Source organism: Saccopteryx leptura, chromosome 2 (assembly GCF_036850995.1).
Source record: "Saccopteryx leptura isolate mSacLep1 chromosome 2, mSacLep1_pri_phased_curated, whole genome shotgun sequence".
In the NCBI taxonomy this organism is placed as follows: Eukaryota; Metazoa; Chordata; class Mammalia; order Chiroptera; family Emballonuridae; genus Saccopteryx; species Saccopteryx leptura.
In genome coordinates this window covers 315,460,044-315,479,841 of record NC_089504.1, presented here as the reverse complement: position 1 = coordinate 315,479,841, position 19,798 = coordinate 315,460,044, and the positions used below count along the sequence as shown (strand labels likewise).

The 19,798-nt window shown below is 47.9% G+C and overlaps 1 protein-coding gene across 2 annotated transcripts in view; it reads right to left on the bottom strand.

Annotated features, from left to right (window-relative positions):
- Window positions 1-5,884: 5,884 nt before the first annotated feature.
- The window catches only part of AGK (acylglycerol kinase), a 60,536-nt gene continuing 46,622 nt past the window's right edge, over window positions 5,885-19,798 (bottom strand). The window contains exons 10-15 of one of the 2 annotated variants that reach the window (XM_066362895.1): window positions 16,996-17,053; window positions 15,240-15,387; window positions 14,721-14,818; window positions 9,902-9,972; window positions 7,952-8,036; window positions 5,885-6,955 (exon numbers count right to left, since the gene is read on the bottom strand). In XM_066362895.1, the coding sequence (XP_066218992.1) occupies window positions 6,818-6,955; window positions 7,952-8,036; window positions 9,902-9,972; window positions 14,721-14,818; window positions 15,240-15,387; window positions 16,996-17,053 (598 nt within the window). In that variant the 3' untranslated portion in view covers window positions 5,885-6,817. The remainder of the gene's footprint in view (window positions 6,956-7,951; window positions 8,037-9,901; window positions 9,973-14,720; window positions 14,819-15,239; window positions 15,388-16,995; window positions 17,054-19,798) is intronic. The other variant, XM_066362894.1, reaches the window with a different exon arrangement.

The following is a 19,798-nucleotide window of genomic DNA, read 5'->3' as shown; positions in this document are numbered from 1 at the left end:
CACTGTGCATCTAAGACATTTTTCTTCTCTGCGCATGGGTTTGGGCATCCTGTAGGTAACATTCGTGTTTACAAAAGAAAAAATTACCTGTGTTTGGAAGCTGAGGTTTCACTGCCGTTTTCCTTAAAGAGCAACATTTCTCTCTTGCCTCTTGAGGGCCGGGTCAAGCAACGGTTACTGTTAGTGGTGTCCAGAAGATTCACGGTTTTCTCAGTTGGGGGTTGGTGGGTGACCAGAGCTGAAAGGGCAGGTCACCTTCTCTCGAGGACACGGACAGACCCTCTCTCTGTGGGACTGGGGGATCTGTTGGAACAAGTCCCTTCTTCAGCACTCCTGCATGGTCTGTCTGCATGCAGCCACTTTTGTTTCTGTGTTTTGTAACCCTAAGCTTGGCAATGCGGAAGGGTAGGTGCAGGGGTGAAAATGAGGTTCCTGCAGGTCCCCTTGAATGGTGGGGCAGGGGCTTGGGGCCCCTCTCAGGTCCACTGCTATAGGCAAGCCATCTGTCTGGCGTGTCCTTGCATCCACCCTCACGTTCATGCCAAGGGCTGGGGGCTGGGTGTCTCAGAGGGGAACGTTCCCGTGGGGCTGTGCCATGTCTCACTTTGGTCATGTTGAGCCTGGGCTTTTCTGTCCCCTCCCTGTGTCCCTTTTACATGGGAACCAGGACCCAGTCCTTCCCTGCTGGGCTGGGACCTCGCGTGGCGCCGCCTCTGCTGGGCTGAGCAGCATGCTCACCGGCTCTGTGGTTCCCTTTGTCATTGCCCGAGCATTTCTTGCCTTGCTCGAGAGATGGAGGTCACCTTTGGAAGGCTTGCTTTGTACCTGGCTCTCCTGCCCCCCGCCTTCTCCCTAGGACCTCAGGTGGGCAGCACAGTCCAGCGGCATTGGCCACCAGTTTTCTAGAAGGGGGGTGAGTGTGCGAGGGACCAGGCCCAAGCCCCTGCGCAGTGACAGCGGGAGCTGGAAGCCACATGGGTTTGGTTTCTGTCCCGGTTGAGATACTAAGAAGCCATCCGCTTTAGTTTGGAAGGTGTTGGTGAACATTCTCCCAGGCCCAGCCTCCTAGGTCCATAAGCTTGGTAGGAGCAGGATGGTTACTGTGACCACTGACCCGGAACGGGGTGGAAACCTAACCGGGAGTGTGGTGCCTTGACTGAGCGGTGCTGCTGGTAGCAGGTCTCCCCCATCCTCTGCCCAGCTGCCTGGGTCCCCTGTGCAACTTTCAGCCAGATCTAGTGCCACGCTGGGAGCCCAGTGTGCCACCCTGGGAACATTGCTGACCTGAGACACCAGGGCCACCCTGTTATTTTGGGACCAAGTCAGGAGAGATTCCAGATGGCAAGAGGACTTGTGAGGCCCAGAATCCAGGCTTGGGGTTTCCTGATGCTTAAGTGGATTTTTTTCTCAAGTTTGCAGGCTTGGTAGGTGGTAGCATTCAGCCTTTGAGTTACAAAGGGTGGTCTGAGTCACTTGCGGAGACTCAGCGGTGGCTTTGGTCAAGCATGGAACTTGCCTGGGGCAGACCCACCCCAGTGCAAGTGTCCCTGCTGGGGCCCGCACGGTTCTCCACACGTTCCGGTCGCCATGAACTAGAAGGCACGTGCCTCCCATGCCCACCATCCATTCCAACATCTCTTCTTCCCGTTTGGCTGGGAAGCGGAATTCATCCAAGTGTGGTGGAACCCTTTAACACTGGGATTTGCATCTGTGTTTGAACCTTGTTCTGAAAGTCAAGGTGGGAAGTGCACGTGCAGCCCAGGGTGCAGGTACCTCACGGGACCCCACGTGAAGGCTTGTTCATCAGCGTAGCGACCTGGGGTATCTCACCTGGAGGATAAAGACCAATTAAATCAAGGCTGCGTCATGATCTTCCCTTCTGGGGGCCAGGAGGACCAGCTGGCGATTCGTCTCAATTCACTGAATGCCCTTCCAACACAAGAAAAAGATGAGATTATTTATTCTTTAAACCGAGGCCTTGAGGGGACCTTCTGCAAAGAGTGGTAACGATTTAACTTTCTCGTGGTCATTCAGAAGCCTTCCAGGAAGAGGCTGGGACCTCAGGGACCATTTTTGTAGTTTATTGTTTTTTGGGTTTTTTTTTAAAATAAAACTGCTTTGCCCAGGGAACGGACTGATGCTTCTCCAACCCCAGAGCCACTTGTCTAAGCAAAGGTGAAGGATGGGATGAACATCTAAGACAGGGTTCCGCTTGACACTGAACTTGCCTTAGTGTGAGGACAGTTCTAAAACCACAAGCAAGTTAACCTGGGGACCGACCGGCACGCACAGCTTCCCTTCCTGCTAGGGTCCTCAGCACTGGGCTGAGACCCGAGACGAGTGCAGCCCTGGGAGTCTCCCTGCCCTCCTCATCTCAGCTCTGCTCGGGTCCTGTGGGGAAGACCCTGCAGACCCAGAGGCTATGCCCCCAGGCCCGTCCCCGTCCCCTCGTTTCTCGTTTCAGGAAAACCCTCTTCTGATTCGGGCAGGGGGAGACGAGGAATTAAGGGCCCCTTTGACTCCCAAGTCACGGCTTTTTAATATTCCATTTGTGTCGCTAATATACCTCTGTTCCCAGGAGCTGTTGGAGCGCCGCGTGTTATGGGAAAAGGCTAACTGTGAATTAAGTCAACGGTGTTTCTTGTAAGAAATGGAAGTTTTATTTTTGTATTGCTGTTCCTGTGTGATGAGTTGAGTATGCAGATGTGGCAATGGAAGGAAATTTCCAGACTGTAATCCCAGAAGACATGGGCAGCTTGGGAATTTGGAAGCAACTGATACCCCCCCTCCCCATAAAAGTTTTAAGACTTCCGTGTTCTGGAGACTGAAATAAGGACTGCAAGGTCTTAACAGCACTTTGTAGGCGACGAACTCGACAGTCCTGGGGAGGATGACAGATCGCCCCCAACCTTAAGTACAGAAGGGAGCAGCTGATGAGGCCTCAAGGGGATGAGGAGATTTATTCCTGGCACTTTAACCCCCTTTCAGAGCCGAGCGGGGCAGGCCGCACATCTGGAGAGGAAGTCAGGCTCCTAGTGCTGCATAACTAAGGATGGAGGGGTGAAGCCCTGCTTTCCTTTTTTAGTTTGTCTAGAAGCTCAGAACCCTGGGCTGTCAGAGGTTAACAGGGTCTAAATTAAGGAAATGTACTTACTACAATGGCAGGTAAGCGGGAATGACTCCGAATGACTCACTCAGGTAGAACGCCCATTTAGACTAATGACCTTTTTGTTTTGCTTTCTAAGGACAGCTGGGGAAAGCGAGGTTGGGATAGGGTGTTATAAATGGGCCAGAGGTGATCCAAAAGAACGAAAAATCTACAGAGGTCACTGAGTTAGCTGATGGCTCGTTTGACATCAGGAAAACTTCAGCTGGGCAAATGAAGCAAAGAGAAAAGAAGAACGGATTTTGGAAGGTGGCCACAGGCAGGGTCCAGGCTAGTGGGCTGTGGACAGACAGGGTTGGAGGGGCACAGAGTAGAAGGAAACAAAACTCACTTCCTTATTCACCCCAAGCTTGTCGGCTCAATCTTTTGTAGGTCTGGGAAATGAACCCTTTCTGAAGAAGAAATAGTAGCTTTGGAAAAAAAGGTCTTCCTACGTTTCCAAGTTAAAAAAAAAGCGTAGCTCCCCTGTCGCCTTAAATGTCAAACCCCTATTTTGAAGACTACCCCAGGATAAGAGTTCTAGCAATAACAGAAACAATCTATTTTTGTTTCAAGTCTTTACCTCACGCTATGAAATAACCAAGTCAGCTGGTAAATTTTACCCCGAGTACTAATGCTTACAGGTATGCTATTGCTCAGTCTGCAATGGTGGTCATTGTAGAGGCCTAAAGGCAAGTTGGGGCTGATCCTGAATTTCAGAGTAAATGTTTCCTGAATTGATTTTGTTCTGTGGGACAAATAACATCTATGTATATCATACCTGTATATATCAGAACCAGGTTGTGTGCAGAGGTTGATATAACTATATTTACAGAAAACAATTTTTACAATTAAAAGTCACATTTTAACATGAACATGTGTGCTGCCGTCCTTCACCTTGTCTAAGAAACGTTTGTAGTAGGAGGGAGTGACAGCCCAATGCAGGAGCGGGACCCGCGGGCTGCCTGGGACCTCACTTCCCGTGATGGTGAGGGGACCAGAGCTGGTGCCTGTCCTCCTGGTGGCCGAGGTCCGGATAAACATCCTCCAGGGGACGGAAAGCTAAGCTGGGAGTAACTGGGCCACCCGTTAGGGTCAGGACTGCGCACCCTTAGTCCCAACTGACGGCTCTAGGGAACGACCCCGGGGACCGACACCCTCTGCTGTTTCACGTCTCTTCCCACCAAAGGTTAATGTAAGACGTCCCACTATATTATTTATATATGTGACTGAGAACTACATACATGCGTAGTGTGTGTGTATTGCAGACATTAAAGGTTCACACTAAGCCTTATTTTCAGGCACTAAATTGCTAACACTTGGCGATGTGTTCAAAGCCAGGTTCCTATGTGACCACGGTGTTCCCTACTTCCTCCGTTGTCGTGAGAACAGAATGAATCAGTTGCTTGCAAAGCCCCAGACACAGGAATTATAAGCATGTGTACAGATCAGCCATGGGTTGAGCAAAGGCTTTCTACCGAACTGTATTTAATAGAAAAAAAAACCCCACCTTAGCTTGTAGGTGAAGTTAGTGTGAGGGAAGGTGCACAACGAACAGGAGGGTTCTCTGGACGCCTCAGCACTCCAGGTGTGGACAGGGACTCCCCTCTCCTCACTGCACTGTCACTGGCCTTTCTATGGACATGATATGGAAGGACCAGAAAACCATAGCCTCACAGGAAATAGTCTGAATCAGGACATATTTATATTTTAAGTGAATAAAAATACAAATCCCCATGTCCCATTATTTCAAGAGGAGGATTAGAGGCACTCCCGCTGGTGGCCCAGTGAGGAGGAAGGGAGCGGGTGCCAGCCAGGTGGCCCTTTACATCCTTCTAGAATGAGGACAAGCCACATCTTCTAGGCTCATGCGCATTGTTCTCATACTGTGGTGCCGCCTCCGCCCTCCGCGGGCAGTGTGGCGGGGTGACCCTGACTGCACGGAGCACAGCTTTCAGCCCCCCTCTCAGGATGCCCCCGTAAGCCTTGTTTTCTGTGCTCGTCACATGTGGGTGTTCCGTGGCTGCGGCCTCTCCCTGTAGAGCACCGGTCTGCTCTCTGCGGGGTCCCTGGGTGCAGGCACATACCGCCCGAGCGGAGTCTGCAGCTGAAGCCTCCTAGGTGCCCCCACACTTTTCCTTCCTCTTTGCAAAGGGAAGGCGCATGCTCTTCCCACTCCCTATGGTGCTCAGCCCTCTGGCATGTGAACCTCAGGGCTCCAGACAAGGGAAGTGGCGAGGGTGGGGCTGGGAGTGATGACATGACCGACGGGCTCACCCCTGGCTGGTCAGGGGCCCCAGGCCTCTGCTTTCAGCCACTGATGGGAGAGCTAATCAAGCTGCTGACAGGTCATTATTTTTCATGATAGAGCATGGATTTTTGACATATAATAATGTCATGCAGCTCTTTGAATTTCTTTGGAGTTAGAATTCTGTTATCTAGTTATTTATGTGCTTACATCTCTAAAAAATGGAACCAAGGAATGTAATGTTGAGTATTTCATCTTAGCGATAAATAACATTTATGTATTCCTAAATGAACTAATTAGGATAAAGAGCATTCTAATAAATTTTAATTATTAAAACCTTATAATATTATTTTCACAACTGTATATCAATGATTATAACATTCTGTGCTGAGTTAACACTTAAAGAACTAAAATATTTCTGGCATAAAACCAGATAGTAGCATCTTCTGCTGAAGTATATGGAAATATACACACAAGGAGAAAAATCATTTAAAAATTTTCAACTACTAAAGACTCAAGACCTTCTTTATATTTTTGTAAATGGATGATAAGTGTCAAATTGCTATGTATTTAAATCACACTATGTTTAAAAGAGTGAAGTAACAGTTTTTATTTTAAAATATCAGTATTTACAGGATGGCATAAAGCATATACTTTGGCAACTCTCACTTCCCATGAAAAATTTTAGATGTCAACGTAAAAGTGTGACGGGACACACTGTTTCTCAGAGGCCTCTAGGAAACACACACTTTACAACACGGCCCAGGTGAGGCTGGAGGCGCCTGCAGTGGAGTCACCTGGGAGGACGGCTGCTCTCTTGGAAAATGCAGATTCCCGGGATCCACCCAGATTGACTTATTTAAGTTTGGGATGGATGCCAGGCAAGACTGTATTCAGCATGCACCCCTGGCGATTCTCATGCAAACCAACATTTAAGAAACACCACTTTAAACAACAACACGAGTATTGTACAGGGTTTCGGCCGGGGCCGACGAGGGCACCACCTCGCCCGCACTTTTGGACGGAGCGGAACAAGCCATGTGAGGACTCAGGGCTGCCCCAGCAGCACCCACAGGGAAGCCCGCGCCAGGACAAGGTGGCGGCAAGTCCTCAGATGGCCGGAGGACAGTGGGAGCAAGTCAAGGGTCCTGCTTGCCCCTGTGGTGGCACGTGGGGGAGAGAGCCAGGGCAGGCCCCGCCCAGCGCTGAGTGTGCGACCACCCTGGACCCAGCCCGCGGAGGGGCCGTCACGGCAGTCGGACTTGCGTTCATGGAATGGAACAGGGCAGGGTGCCTGGGGGTGCTCAGAGAAGGGCAGGATACTTGCCGGGGGTCCTCTGACAACACTGGGGATGGGGGAGGTCTCTGTTCCCTTTTGGTCCCACCGGTGGCCTCCGGTGCCGTCCCAGCGGCCACCCTGGCTGCTACGGGGCCGTGCTCCACTGCAGCTGCTCCCTCTTCCTGGGGTCGCAGAAGAACCGCAGCTTCCGGGGCAGCAGCTTCACCTGCACGGGCATCGCCTCGTACTCCTCGCTGTCGATGCTGAAGGAGCCCCCTGTGCCCTGCGGAGGAGACAGTGCCCACAGCTTGCACTCCCATCGCAGGGTCCGGTTGGCACAACAACCCTGGTGCAGCTCAGGCCTCCTCTCTGAGGACGTGGTGCCGACAGTGGGCATCGTACTGGTTCTGGACACATCCCAACACGGCCATCCGCGAGAGGGGCTTTATTGTTATTGTTTGGTCTCTATCTCCTACCGGAGCACTTCGGGGTTTGGGAAGTAAGGTTTTAATTTTCAAATACATATTAAGAGACAGGGGGCCCTGCTATATCTTTGAGGAAGGAATTCATAAATGTAAGATACGCTCTATGTCCTTCCCTGCCCCAGGCTTTCTCAGTGAGGCGTGGGAGGGCACATTCTCCTGAGAAAGCCATCACGTCATCTGGCTGCACTCAGGGTTCTCCTGTGGGACTTGCGCATTTAGCTTTGTGCTTAAGGTGCAGCAAGCAACGTTACAGATTCTATCAGCCACTTCCAGAACTTGCTCAGCATTTCTATGTTGACAACCTGGTGCCACTGACGTCCTTTCTGGACACAGTAGTCCAGTGGCCACACGTCCTCAGAGGCCAGCGGTGGTGACTTTTTGTCCTGAGGTATTACTAATAACCTTACAATTTAGGTGGTTTTTCCAACATTTTCCCACTTATATGGGTGATTCTTCTATGCTTAGATTAGCATTACACAATACAGAAGAATTTAGTGCCATTCTGAAAACTGCTTCCAGGTCTTTCATGACAAGTATGAAGGCAGAAACCACCGTTAACATCGGAGCATTTCTGTGTGTGATAACACTAACTCTGCATAATTTACATATGGGGAAAAGATGCTCAGGAGACCCAAAGATCACTTTACAGAAGTGTGGCTTCAAAGCACTAGATTGTCATCTCTCCGGTCTCCTTTATGTGACCTGCAGCCTGGCAGAGCGCCCAGCACCCCCTGGGGAAGCGGCACAGCAGATGGGCCAGGACAGACCAGGCCGTGGGTGCTGGGCCCACTTACCTCGGGGAGAAGCAGGGTGCACTGGCTGGCCTGCAGACACTCGGTGCCCTCCGTGTGCAGCGTGGGGTCCCGCACCTTCTTGCTTCTGTCAGCAGAGGAGAAAACAAGCTTGGCAACCAGTCCTGGCAACTGCGTGTGACACATGTGACTACAAGATTGCAGCACGTCCATTCTGCTTTTGGTGAGGTCAAGTAGAGGGACCCAGGACCCTCTGAGCACCGTGGTGTTCTGTGAGTCATTTTCCCACGAGGCCACTTGCTTTTGCTTAGCACTGCACGAACTCTGGACTGAGAAGCTCTGCTTGCTGTGGAAAGCCATGCGTGACGTCCAGACTGATTCTAAATCGTCCACATGCACGGTCGGCAGCGTGGCCAAGCGGTCTAAGCATTCAGTTAAACAGTCCACATGTGCTCAATTCTTGGGCTATTAAAAACCCCAGATTTAAAAATTACAACTAAATTAAGTTCTTTGGGAAAAGTACTAACCCTTTGTTACTTGGTACTTTTGTGAGTCAACTCTTAGAGAAACTTTTTAGTTTCACTTAAGGTGGACATTTCCTTTCTCTTAGGACCCCTCAGGTTTACACTAAGCTCTCTGTGAATTCTTGACGTCAGAGGCCTACTTAGCATAGTGCACCCTTCCCTTCCCGAGCGGCGCTGGTGGAAAACTGTCCACATAGCCCTCCCTGTCCACATAGCACAGCAAGTCAGGGGAAGCAGACAGGGAGCAAAAGCTAATCTGAGCAAATTACAAATTAGTCCCTTCTTTTTCATTGACAATAGTAATTCATCATCAGTTTTCTAAAGCAACTTGACAACATCCTATGCAGAGACCTGGAGGAAACAGACATCACCGGATTTCACATCCTGTTACTGCTGCTCATGCCAGCCAGCACGAGGGACTTCACACAAACACTATCATCAGTTTTCTTCTCTTTTTGGATGTCAGTAGCTCTGACCCCACTGGTCAGCCTCTCAGCTAAGACAGTGAGACTACTGCACACAGAGGGGATGAGAACCGTCACCCCTCCCTCCCGTCACTACAGGTGCGAGGAAACCAAAGGCTGCGAGCAGCTAGGTGGCATCTGAAGAATTTGAACCAAAGGCAAAAAAAACAAAACACCGCAAACTAATGAAAGACATTGTGCTGGTGCTACTGGTGCATCAGATACTGTAGCCATGGAGAATGAGCCACTGAGGCAGAAATGCCTAACCCTTCGGTGGGCAGGAGAGGGAGCCCTGAGCTGGAGCACAGCCAACACCCGGAGCAGACAGCCAGTTGGCATGGTAACAGGGCTCCTCAAAGAGAGCTTTGAAGACTGGGGAGGGCCTAGCGCAGTCTTAACCAATAAAACTCTGACAGAAATAGGGCTTAGCAAATCAGACAGGACTTGGAAGGGTATTTTGTGGTGGAAAATGAAAACTTAGCACACGTCCTAAGTACTAGATACCTTTTCAAGTTTCTCACTAACACTCTGAGACTAGGACAAGGTGGACTGACAGACAGTGACTGATGCAGTGAAGGACGTCACAGTGAGAGAGGCTTTCCCCGCACATTCTCTCATTGAGACGCAAGAACAGTCTGTAGGTAATAGGGATGGTTATGTTACTTCAGTCCTCACGCAGGGAATGGGTTCAGAGAAGGAAGGATCTGTCCAAAGTATGAGCCAGAAAGTGGCAGAGTCCATCAATTCTGACCCTGAAGCTAAAATTCCTGACGCATCCCCTGCTCCCCTGAAATCTCTCATTTCCCTGAAGAGGCAGAGACTGCTCCCATCCTCTGAGCTTCCCAAACGACGCTGTGCATCCCAAACCAGACAAGTCTCTCTGTGGTCTCTGTCTCAGGCTTCATGATTGCTCTGAATACAATCAATACCAACACCATACCACACAATGGCTTCTGCCTCATTTCCCCCAAACCCTTGTAGTTACAAAATCTCAATGCACTTACCCTATAGTTATAAAGTCTCCTTTGCTGACACTGTCGGGTTCAATGCAGATGTTCATAAAGTCTTCTGTGCTCTAAAAGGTTAGGAAGACAAACATTACTGCTCTAAATTCTGGCTAAAGCAGCCTGTTGCCATCCTTACACCTTGGAGGTTCATATTTTGAAGATGTGTATCATGCAGGGGACTTACTTTTAGTGACTTAAGTCCTGAGTATATTTTTGGTCCTTTTTTCTTTTCACATTAGGATCTTTATTGGGGTATAATTTATATACCATAAAGTTGTCTCCATTGTTTGTTTCCATTATCTATATAAGATAAATAAAAACTCAGTGGGGGCTTGCGAGGCTGTCACCAACAGCTACCGCAGCGGGAAAGAATGGACAGAGAGGTGTCGGGTGGGCTCAGGAGCTCCATTCCGGACATGCGGAGACTGAAGTGCCCACTAGACACCTCGGAGGGTAAGTTAAGCAGACATGCACACAAGGCCAGGGTTTGTCTTTTGCAATCAGTGCAAAAGCAGATATCAACGTGTTGTACTACAGCGACTGAGATCGCCTTGTCACCAGGTGCTAGAGAGGTACCTGATAAATTAAATAGCCACTCCTGATAAGAACTCAGTGAACCAGGAACAGAAGAGAGCTTCCAACCCTATAAAGGGCATCTACAAACCAACCCACGAAGGAAGCAGTGAGACCTGTCTCTCCACATCAGGAGGAAGACAGCGGTACTTCCACAACATTTCTACTCAACACTGTGCTGAGGTCCTAGCAGGCTAAGTATCTGAAGGAAAGAACAAAACTTGCACTATTTGCAGCCAATATGACTGAATTGATAGAAAATCCAGAGGGATCCATAAACTTAATGAATAAGAATTTAGTTTGCAGATTCAGCATCAATGTAAAAAAAGTCAATTCCATGTTCTACTAAATCAGATAGTTAAAAAATGAATTTTTAGTAGATACTATTTATAATAACATCAAAAATTAAGATAACCAGGGATATATGTTTGGCAAAAGACCAAATGTTATAGAGAAAACTATAAAATGTTGTTGAAAGATGTTAAAAATCTACACAAATGAAGAGCTAGGCCACATTCTTTTGATTGGAAAGTCAATATTGTAGAAATGTCATTTCCCCTCAAATTGATCTACAGGTTCAATGTAATTCTGATCAATGTAACAGGTTTTTATGTGGAACTTAATGAAACAAACACATTCCAAAGGATTTATAAAAGGTCAGAGAGTCAAGAATAGCCAAGAGACTCTTTAAAGATAATTTAAAAATGGACTTATACAATAATTGACAAGCACAGAACTAGTACAACTATAGATAAGTAGACAATTGAACAGAAACCAGTCATTCCATATATGCAGACACTTGGTGCATGACCAGTTTATCACGATCAGTGTTGAGTGGGGTGGGGTTGGACATCTCAGTAAGTGATACTTGGACAACTAGCTTTCTATGTGGAAAGAATAAAAAATGGGGGCCCTGCCTTTATCATTCCCAAAACTCAATGACAAGTGGAAGTATTTATTTTTAAATTAAAAAAATGGAATCATTTGAGGCATCACTTTAACCTGGGTTTTCATTTAACAATCCAGGCTGATCATCTTTCCACGTCAGGAAATAGAGATGTTTTGAATAAAGGTTGCAGAATGAACTGAATCGGCCCCCCGATCAGCTTGTCTCATATGTTTTCCTGTTAGAAGTATGGTGAGCACTGCTACACAGGAGACCCTAATTTTCATACATTCCACACCCCCAGCGCCTCTTTGAGACTCTGGATATATATATATATATATATATATATATTTATTTATTATTTTTATTTTTTTTGTATTTTTCTGAAGCTGGAAACAGGGAGGCAGTCAGACTCCTGCATGCGCCCGACTGGGATCCACCCGGCATGCCCACCAGGGGACGATGCTCTGCCCATCTGGGGCATCACTCTGTTACCACCAGAGCCATTCTAGCGCCTGAGGCAGAGGCCATGGAGCCATCCTCAGTGCTTGGGCCAACTTTGCTCCAATGGAGCCTCGGCTGCAGGAGGGGAAGAGAGAGACAGAGAGGAAGAAGAGGGGGAGGGGTGGAGAAGCAGATGGGCGCTTCTCCTGTGTGCCCTGACCGGAAATCGAACCCGGGACTCCCGCACGCCAGGCTGACGCTCTACCACTGAGCCAACCGGCCAGGGCCTGGACATATTTCTTTAAATGACACGTAACCATTGTGGGCTCTTACGTGGCAGCTTCATTGTCTTTAACTAGTTTGTTGCACTTGCTTTAATTCTTACCAAGGCATGTGGAAAAAAGGAAACACAAGTGTTGCCATTAGAGATAAGCAGCCAAAATAAGATTATACATTTTTATAATCGGCACTGAGATAAGGAGCACTCAGCCCTGTGCATGTAACTAATCTGGGGCACCACTGTGCACACACTGAACTCCATCCATTCACTGGTATTCAGCCACAGTGTCAAAGAAGATGAACGCAATACTGAAAATACGTGTGATCAGAGACGGGGTATAAAGGAAAATGTATAATTAGAAATCTTATCTTTCTCTTAAATTCTTCTAGAACAGAGCTATTTTTTTTAGACCTTCATACATTTCATTTTCACCAGTGTTTCTAGAACACCACGATGTAAGACATAAGGGACTGTCGATATGGTGCATTACTCTGATGACTTCTTCAGGATAAAGTCTAGCAATATATGTCTAGCAATATATTTAATAGGTCCCAGGGTAGGATTATATTTTAATGCTTCATATACGCAACCAAAATGCCATTGAGAAAGGGTGTTCTGAGAGACTCTCCCATTAGAAATGCGGGAGACTGCCCACTTCCCCACCCCCACCCACCCTGAATACCTGCACGTTTTCACACCCACCCTGAACACCTGCACATTTTCACACTCACCCTGAACACCTGCACGTTTACACACCCACCCTGAACACCTGCACATTTTCACACTCACCCTGAACACCTGCACGTTTTCTAATCTATGACACCTCTTCAACAGTTACTATTTCAATTTGCACTTCTTTAACGTTGAGTGCTTCTTCTGGTTCCTTACATATGAAATACAGGTAAAAGTTATATGTATCTAATGATGTAGAAATTAAGGTTATATGAGCTGATAGGCAGAATTCTTAGGAGAGTGCCTACCATGTAGAATATATTCAGTAAAACGTAAGCTATTTTTTCATCTTTATTTCTTTTATGAATTTCTATTCTTGCCCTTTGCCTGATGTTTGTATTAGCCCTTTGCCCATTTCTTCTTGCTTTATCCTAAGGAGTTTGTTATTAAGGGAAGCTCTTAGTTCCTGGTCTGCCACATGCCATTACTCTCCCCAGTCTGTCATTGAAAGTTGTGTCTATAGTCTCTTGTTTAATGATAGACAAACGCATCGACGTGATTTCTGCCTTAGGTTCCATGCTTTGAAGGGCCTTGTCCTTTATATTGATAATCACTTAGATTCCACTCTAGGGCTTTAGTGGTTCTATTTCTTTATATTTAATTCATAAGCCAACTAGAATTAAGTTAGAAGGTAAAGGGAGCTATGTTATACAAGGAACATGCATTCCTTTTACAATTAGGAGAAAACTTGATACTCTGAATATTAATACTGGAATCAGAATTTCCAGGTCATATATCTCACTCTACATTCATCACTATGGTCGGGTCCATGTGCCGGTCCCCAGACCAACAAGTCCATTGTGAACACACTACCCTGATCTGCACGAAACCTGATTATGACAGTTAGTTTAGAGTTGAGGGTAACATTCCTGTTGGCATTCTCAGCAACATAAATTACGAAGGTTTTCCCTATCTCAGGGTCAGTAAACTACCTGTGAATGGCCAATGACTGCTGGGGTTTCAGGTCGCACGGTCTGTCACAACCACTCAGGCCTGCCACTGCAGCACCAAAGTGGCCCATTCAATATAGATGTGAGTGGACATGGATTGTCCCATTCAACCTTACTTACGGATATTGAACTTGAACTTCATACACTTTCCATGTATCCTAACTTTGTTTTATTTTCTTCCAACCATTTAAAAATGTACAATCAATTCTCAGCTAGACGAAAACAGGTGGCAGGCCAGGATGCCAGCCCCCACTTTATCCCGGCCCTTTCTCGTGGACGGTCTCTAGCAGCCTGTCTGCTGAAACCTTCTGCAGGAATGGCGAAGTCCCAGGCCTGTGCTGTCCACATAGCAGTTACTGGCAATTACGGCTACGGGGCCCTTCAAATGTGGCTACTGTGCCTGAATGAGTTTTCAATGTCATTTAATCTTAATTTAAGTTTAAATCACCACATGTGGCTAGTGGCGACCATATCAGACGTACATATCAATGGATTGGACTCAAGTAATATGTAAACAGATAGGTACATGTGCGGATACATATACATAAATATATAGTTTTTTCTTCTGGGGACCTAAACCTACATAATAATATAGTCACAAAAACAATGACTATTTACTCAATATAGTCACAAAAACAATGACTTTTTACTCAAGTAAAAGTTCCACGAATTTCATCCCTATGATAAAAGAGAACAGGCTAACTTTTCATTCTTCAAGGCCCTCAACTGAGCAATGCCTGGGACACGTGACCAAGCGTGGGAAGCCCCAGGACACCCCTTCCCTCAGCTGCGGCTTCCCATTGCTGTTATTCCCAAAGGCACAGCACGCCCTCTCGTTCACTGCCCCCCTCTCTGCCCCACGGGGTAAAAATAAACACCCAGTCAGGGGAGAGCTCGGGGCCTGTCACTCTCCCAGACACCCAAGGCTGTCCTAAGAAAACGCACACGTACCGTCGGGTCAAGCTGACTGTTCCGTGTCGTGATGGACAGTTCGATGGTGGACAGCTGCACATCCCTCCAGACCTCTGGGCTCACCTCTTGGGAAAGGGCTGTATGAATGCATTAGACATAGGTCAGCTGCTCCATTAACATCTCCTGGCTCTCCCATCATTGGCCAGCTGCCCAGCTCGGGCCCCAGTCCACCTGCTGACTCCCCACCTTCCTCCCTGCAAATGGCTAATGAAGGAGAAAGCCAGGCTCAGGATAGCTCTCTCTGTCTGAAACATGCCAACCAATGCAGCCAGAAATATATCACAGTTGTGGACAGACAGAGGGAGCCATTGTTTGTCTCTAATGACATAGGCTCCCATTCCTGGGACACTGTGCTGGTCTGTGCCCTGCTCTGTGGCACACAGGAGGCTGACTTCAACGATCCCGAAAGGCTTCCTCTCTTGGTAGGTCTGACACTCACTTGGGGTCAGTAACCCTGTCCTGACCCGGCCTCTCCACATTCAGCCGCACACTGCTCACCGTCCTGTGGCTGTGCCCAGTACGACGCGAGCCTGCGCAATATCCTCCTGTACAGAGAGGGCCGCGGAGGGGTCTCCAGTGCCCCACTGGGGGGTCTCTCCTTCGGGCCCGTGTACGAGATAGAGGCCTGATGAGTCTGAGGCCACTCCTTTCAAAGTGAAGAGAGAAAACCATTTGTCATGAACACGCGACTCCAAATGCTGGGAGTTTCTCTATGCAGAGGTTAGTATTTCACCTATACCGGCTCGAAAGCCAACTCGTCCCTCACTGGATGGAATTACCTCCAGTTGGGGGCATGGAGTCCTCAACCTTTCTTTTCCCATTAAAGACCTGTCTTGAAGACCATGAATTCAGTGACTGACTGCTGCCCACGCTGAGCTCTGTAACATCTTTATATGTTGCTCCTCGATTTCTTCCCAAATACACTCACTCCTCCACGAATGAAACAATTCCCTTGAGCAATAATAAGGATGCATTTCACTAACCAGAATTTATTTAGAAGAGTATGTTTTCAAATGTTTTGCAATGGATGCATGCTATTTTTATAATTAGAAAATCACGTGACAATCTGAATGTTAACATAAGAACCAAACTTTTCACTTCAGTCAAACGTCGCCTGTCAGTTCTCATATTAGCCAGCCGACCTGTGAATGTACTATTGTGATTTTCACAAAAGCTGAGCACAGTATGCAGGCCACAGAGAAGGACAACTTCTGTTCGCGTTTTCATTAATACACATCGTTCAGTTTTGCTCTGTGCCAACATTTGTCGGCATGTAGCCCATGGAGCACTGCCCAAGGGACTTCTCTGATGATGGAAATGTCCTAGGTCTGGACTGACCAACACAGTGACCCCCGACCTGCTTTTGGCTAGCCTGGTTTAAAAACTGTCATATCATATACAAGCCTGTGTGATAAGATATATTAAGAAACAAATATTCAGCTAATTTCTAGACCAGGGGTCCCCAAACTTTTTACACAGGGGGCCAGTTCACTGTTTCTCAGACCATTGGAGGGCCGGACTATTAAAAAACTATGAACAAATTCCTATGCACACTGCACATATCTTATTTTAAAGTAAAAAAACAAAATGGGAACAAATACAATATTTAAAATAAAGAACAAGTAAATTTAAATCAACAAACTGACCAGTATTTCAATGGGAACTATGGGCCAGCTTTTGGCTAATGAGATGGTAAATGTCCGGATCCATATTCGTCACTGCTAGCCGTAACAAGCGGTATGATGTGCTTCCAGAACCCTGACGCATGCGTCCCGCATCACCGGAAGTAGTACTGTACATGAGCGACACCGCGCTTTGCGTCGCTCACTGATCACCAGTGAAAGAGGTGCCCCTTCCAGAAGTGCTGCGGGGACCAGATAAATGGCCTCAGGGGGCCGCATGCGGCCCGTGGGCCATAGTCTGGGGACCCCTGTTCTAGACACTAATACAGACACGCAAGTAACTGATGAGGTATCGGTCACTCTATTCAAGGTCTAATAGAAACGAGTGAATGAACAGGCAAAGGGAAGTGGAACAGTAAAAAAAAAATTAAATATGAGTCAGTATGTGAAGGGTGACTACTTATCAGAATAGGAACGCTTTCGCGTCTGTCCATAAGTACGCATCCCCCATTGTAGAACTGGAGCGTGTCACAGACATCTGGAGTGACGAGTTTATTACAAGCCCAAGTCCGCACATCATGGAGCAACAACAACCCAGGGAACGTTCTACATACACGGTAAACTGCTTTTACCTGAAGAGTGCTGAAAAAGTGAGCTGCTTTGGTCTTGAGAGGCCCAAGATACCAGTACCTGAGAAAGAGCAAGATAAAAATCTAATTAGAATATTAAAGGAGCGATCAATGGGCTAGATACCATTCCTGACAGATAATACAGGAGAATTACACCTCTAGTACCAGTGAGTGTCTGCCCCGGAGGTTTAGGGCTTACAGTCTGGCATAAAAGACTATGCCAGTAGATTTTCAATCTGCATGTCAAGGCCATGTCAAATAGCACTTAATTATTTTCTGGGGTGGATCGATCCTTGCAATTTACAAGGGACGTATAATCAGGGTCTCCCTGAGCCTCTCAGTCCCCGAGTCTGGCTGTAACGCACCTGTCCAACCAGAGCCCAGATGAGCGCACATTCAGAAGAGCACTGAGTGAGGAAGGACAAAGAGGGGGGCAGGGGCGGGCTGGAGAGCTGACGTGCTACCCACAAGCTCAACATTCTCTCTCACACAAACACGCAATTAACATTTGTAAAGCTGCCTGATTTCACATCACTCATATTCTGCAGCTGTAAAACGGCAAGTGTGAAAGCCGGCAGAGAGGAGGGTCTACTGCACAGTGCTCACTACATACAAGCTGCCGAGGACAGAATGTGCCTGCGTGAACTGGGGAAAGCTTCAAAGTGGATTCCTCCCCTAAGACGCACCTTTCACCAGCCAGCCCATCTTAACTGCCCCCTATTTGATTCTGATCAATATGCATTTATTTGGTGCTTATGGATGTAACAAAAGAAATATAGAGTATCATATTCCTGACTTTCAGGGCTTATAATATGAAAAAACATGGTCCAACAAAGTTAAGAGCAAACAGTAAATGACTATATAAATATATACGATGCGGTATAAACTATCACTGTTTATTGGCAGGGAGAGTCAAGAGGAACAAGAAATCACGAAGGGCCTCACATCACTGGGATGGCCATGCTTGTACAACGACCGGCACAGGAACAAAGTCAGGGCATGAAATTAAGACAGGTGCGCTGGATTTGGACCCGGGACAGAGGGAAAGAACTGGCTCTGTGCGAGAGGGGCAGCCGAGGAGCTGGGGACACCCGGACAACAGCCTGAGCCGAGGGCAAGAGGAAGGACACACAAGAGGAAGGACACACAACCCTGCAGTTAGAGGTGGTGATGGACCCCACTGGGCCTTGCCAGGGCAAGGGGTCTCGCTAAGACCCACTGAGTCATGTGGGACCATTCTAATTATTATTCAAGCTAACCCTGGAATACTACCGATGACGACCTTGGTCAACTATTTTGTTTTTTTTCAGCTAATGTAATAATTTGCTTCTTTTCCCAGATAGCCAGACAGAAACATGTCCTGCCTAGGGTGGTTTACCCCTAACTGTCTGCAGTTCTGTCACCTGTGCCAAGAGCAATTGTGACATGACACTGACAGCGGCCAGCTAGGAAGTCACTTCTTGCCTCCCTGCTGTTTCTTCTATCACACGCAGAGCGAGTCCATGCCGAGTCCTGGCTGAGGCACTGGGTAACAACCGGAACTTTAAAATTCCTTGCTTGGAAATCAATGAAAATATGGGCGGTGTGTGAGCTACTCCTAAAGGGACTGGTCTAGGTGTGCGCTAACCCGTTGGTCAGCACATTTCAGAAAGGAGTGTGTCCGCATCAGTGTGCTAGTATGACTCGCCACTGCAGATCGAGCACGAGGTGACTTGGGGACTCAAGATCACCCTGGTGAACTTGCAACAGAAAAGATGTGAAATACTAAGGGACACAGAGGGCAAAACAGTACAGCAGTCTCTCCCTCTGACGGCCCACCGCCAGGACATCATGGCAGGGAGAATGAAGTGACACAGAGATTTCTCTGAAGAAGCTGCAGGAACGCCTATGAGGTGGAGGGTTCCTGCAGAGGCAGATTTAACAGCGGGTGCACCAGGCGCACGCCCTGGGCCCCGACTTCTGAAGGGCCCCACAAAATCCCAACTTTACACTTTCTTCTAATGACATCAAGTTTGGTTTCATATGCAAAATTTTAACATTAATAGTACATAATGTTTTTTATTTATTTAAAAATATGGTTAACATGTATTTTTATTTTCCTTGTCTCGCTCTTTTTTTAAGGGGCCCAATATTTTCTTCTGTGCCTGGGGCCTCAACTGACCTTAATCCGCCTCTGGGTCCCTGGTGAGAGCGGTGTGAGAGTCAGCATCGCCCATTCACCTACACTACAGCTGCCAGCCCGTTTGTGTGGAAAGGTAAAAACCACATCCTGGACATGACATGAGCCTTAGTGTCCCCGCAGTGTCCCCGCAGGAAACCACTGTCCACACGGCCTCCACATCACACACCACATGGCACACCCCCTCGCCAAGCTGAGTTTCATGTTGCACAACAGCCTCTCCAAAAATAAGACCATGTCTGCGGCCACGGCCACGGCCCTCTCAGTGCCACCCCCCTACCCCAGGGCCATTGCTCCCACCTCGCTGCACAGCCAGGTACCACCTCCCTTCTTCCTGAGCGGCCCCAGGCCCTCCGGAAGAACACCCCTCAGGGAGTCCTCCCACCAGCGCTGTGGCCCGGCAGTGCCTTTCACTTGATCCCCAGGTAAGTGGGGTGTGGGATAACAGGCAAGCCAGGTCCCCTTCAGTGTAGCTCGAGCCTCAAACAGTTTGTCAAGAAACAGAAGTATTCCCCTCTTCCTCGCCCACACCAAGCTAGGGGCTCCCCCCAGCCCTTCTGCATGGGGGATCCAAATCTCGCTCCAATAATCAAACACAAGTCAGCCTCCAGACCCAGCAGATCTGCT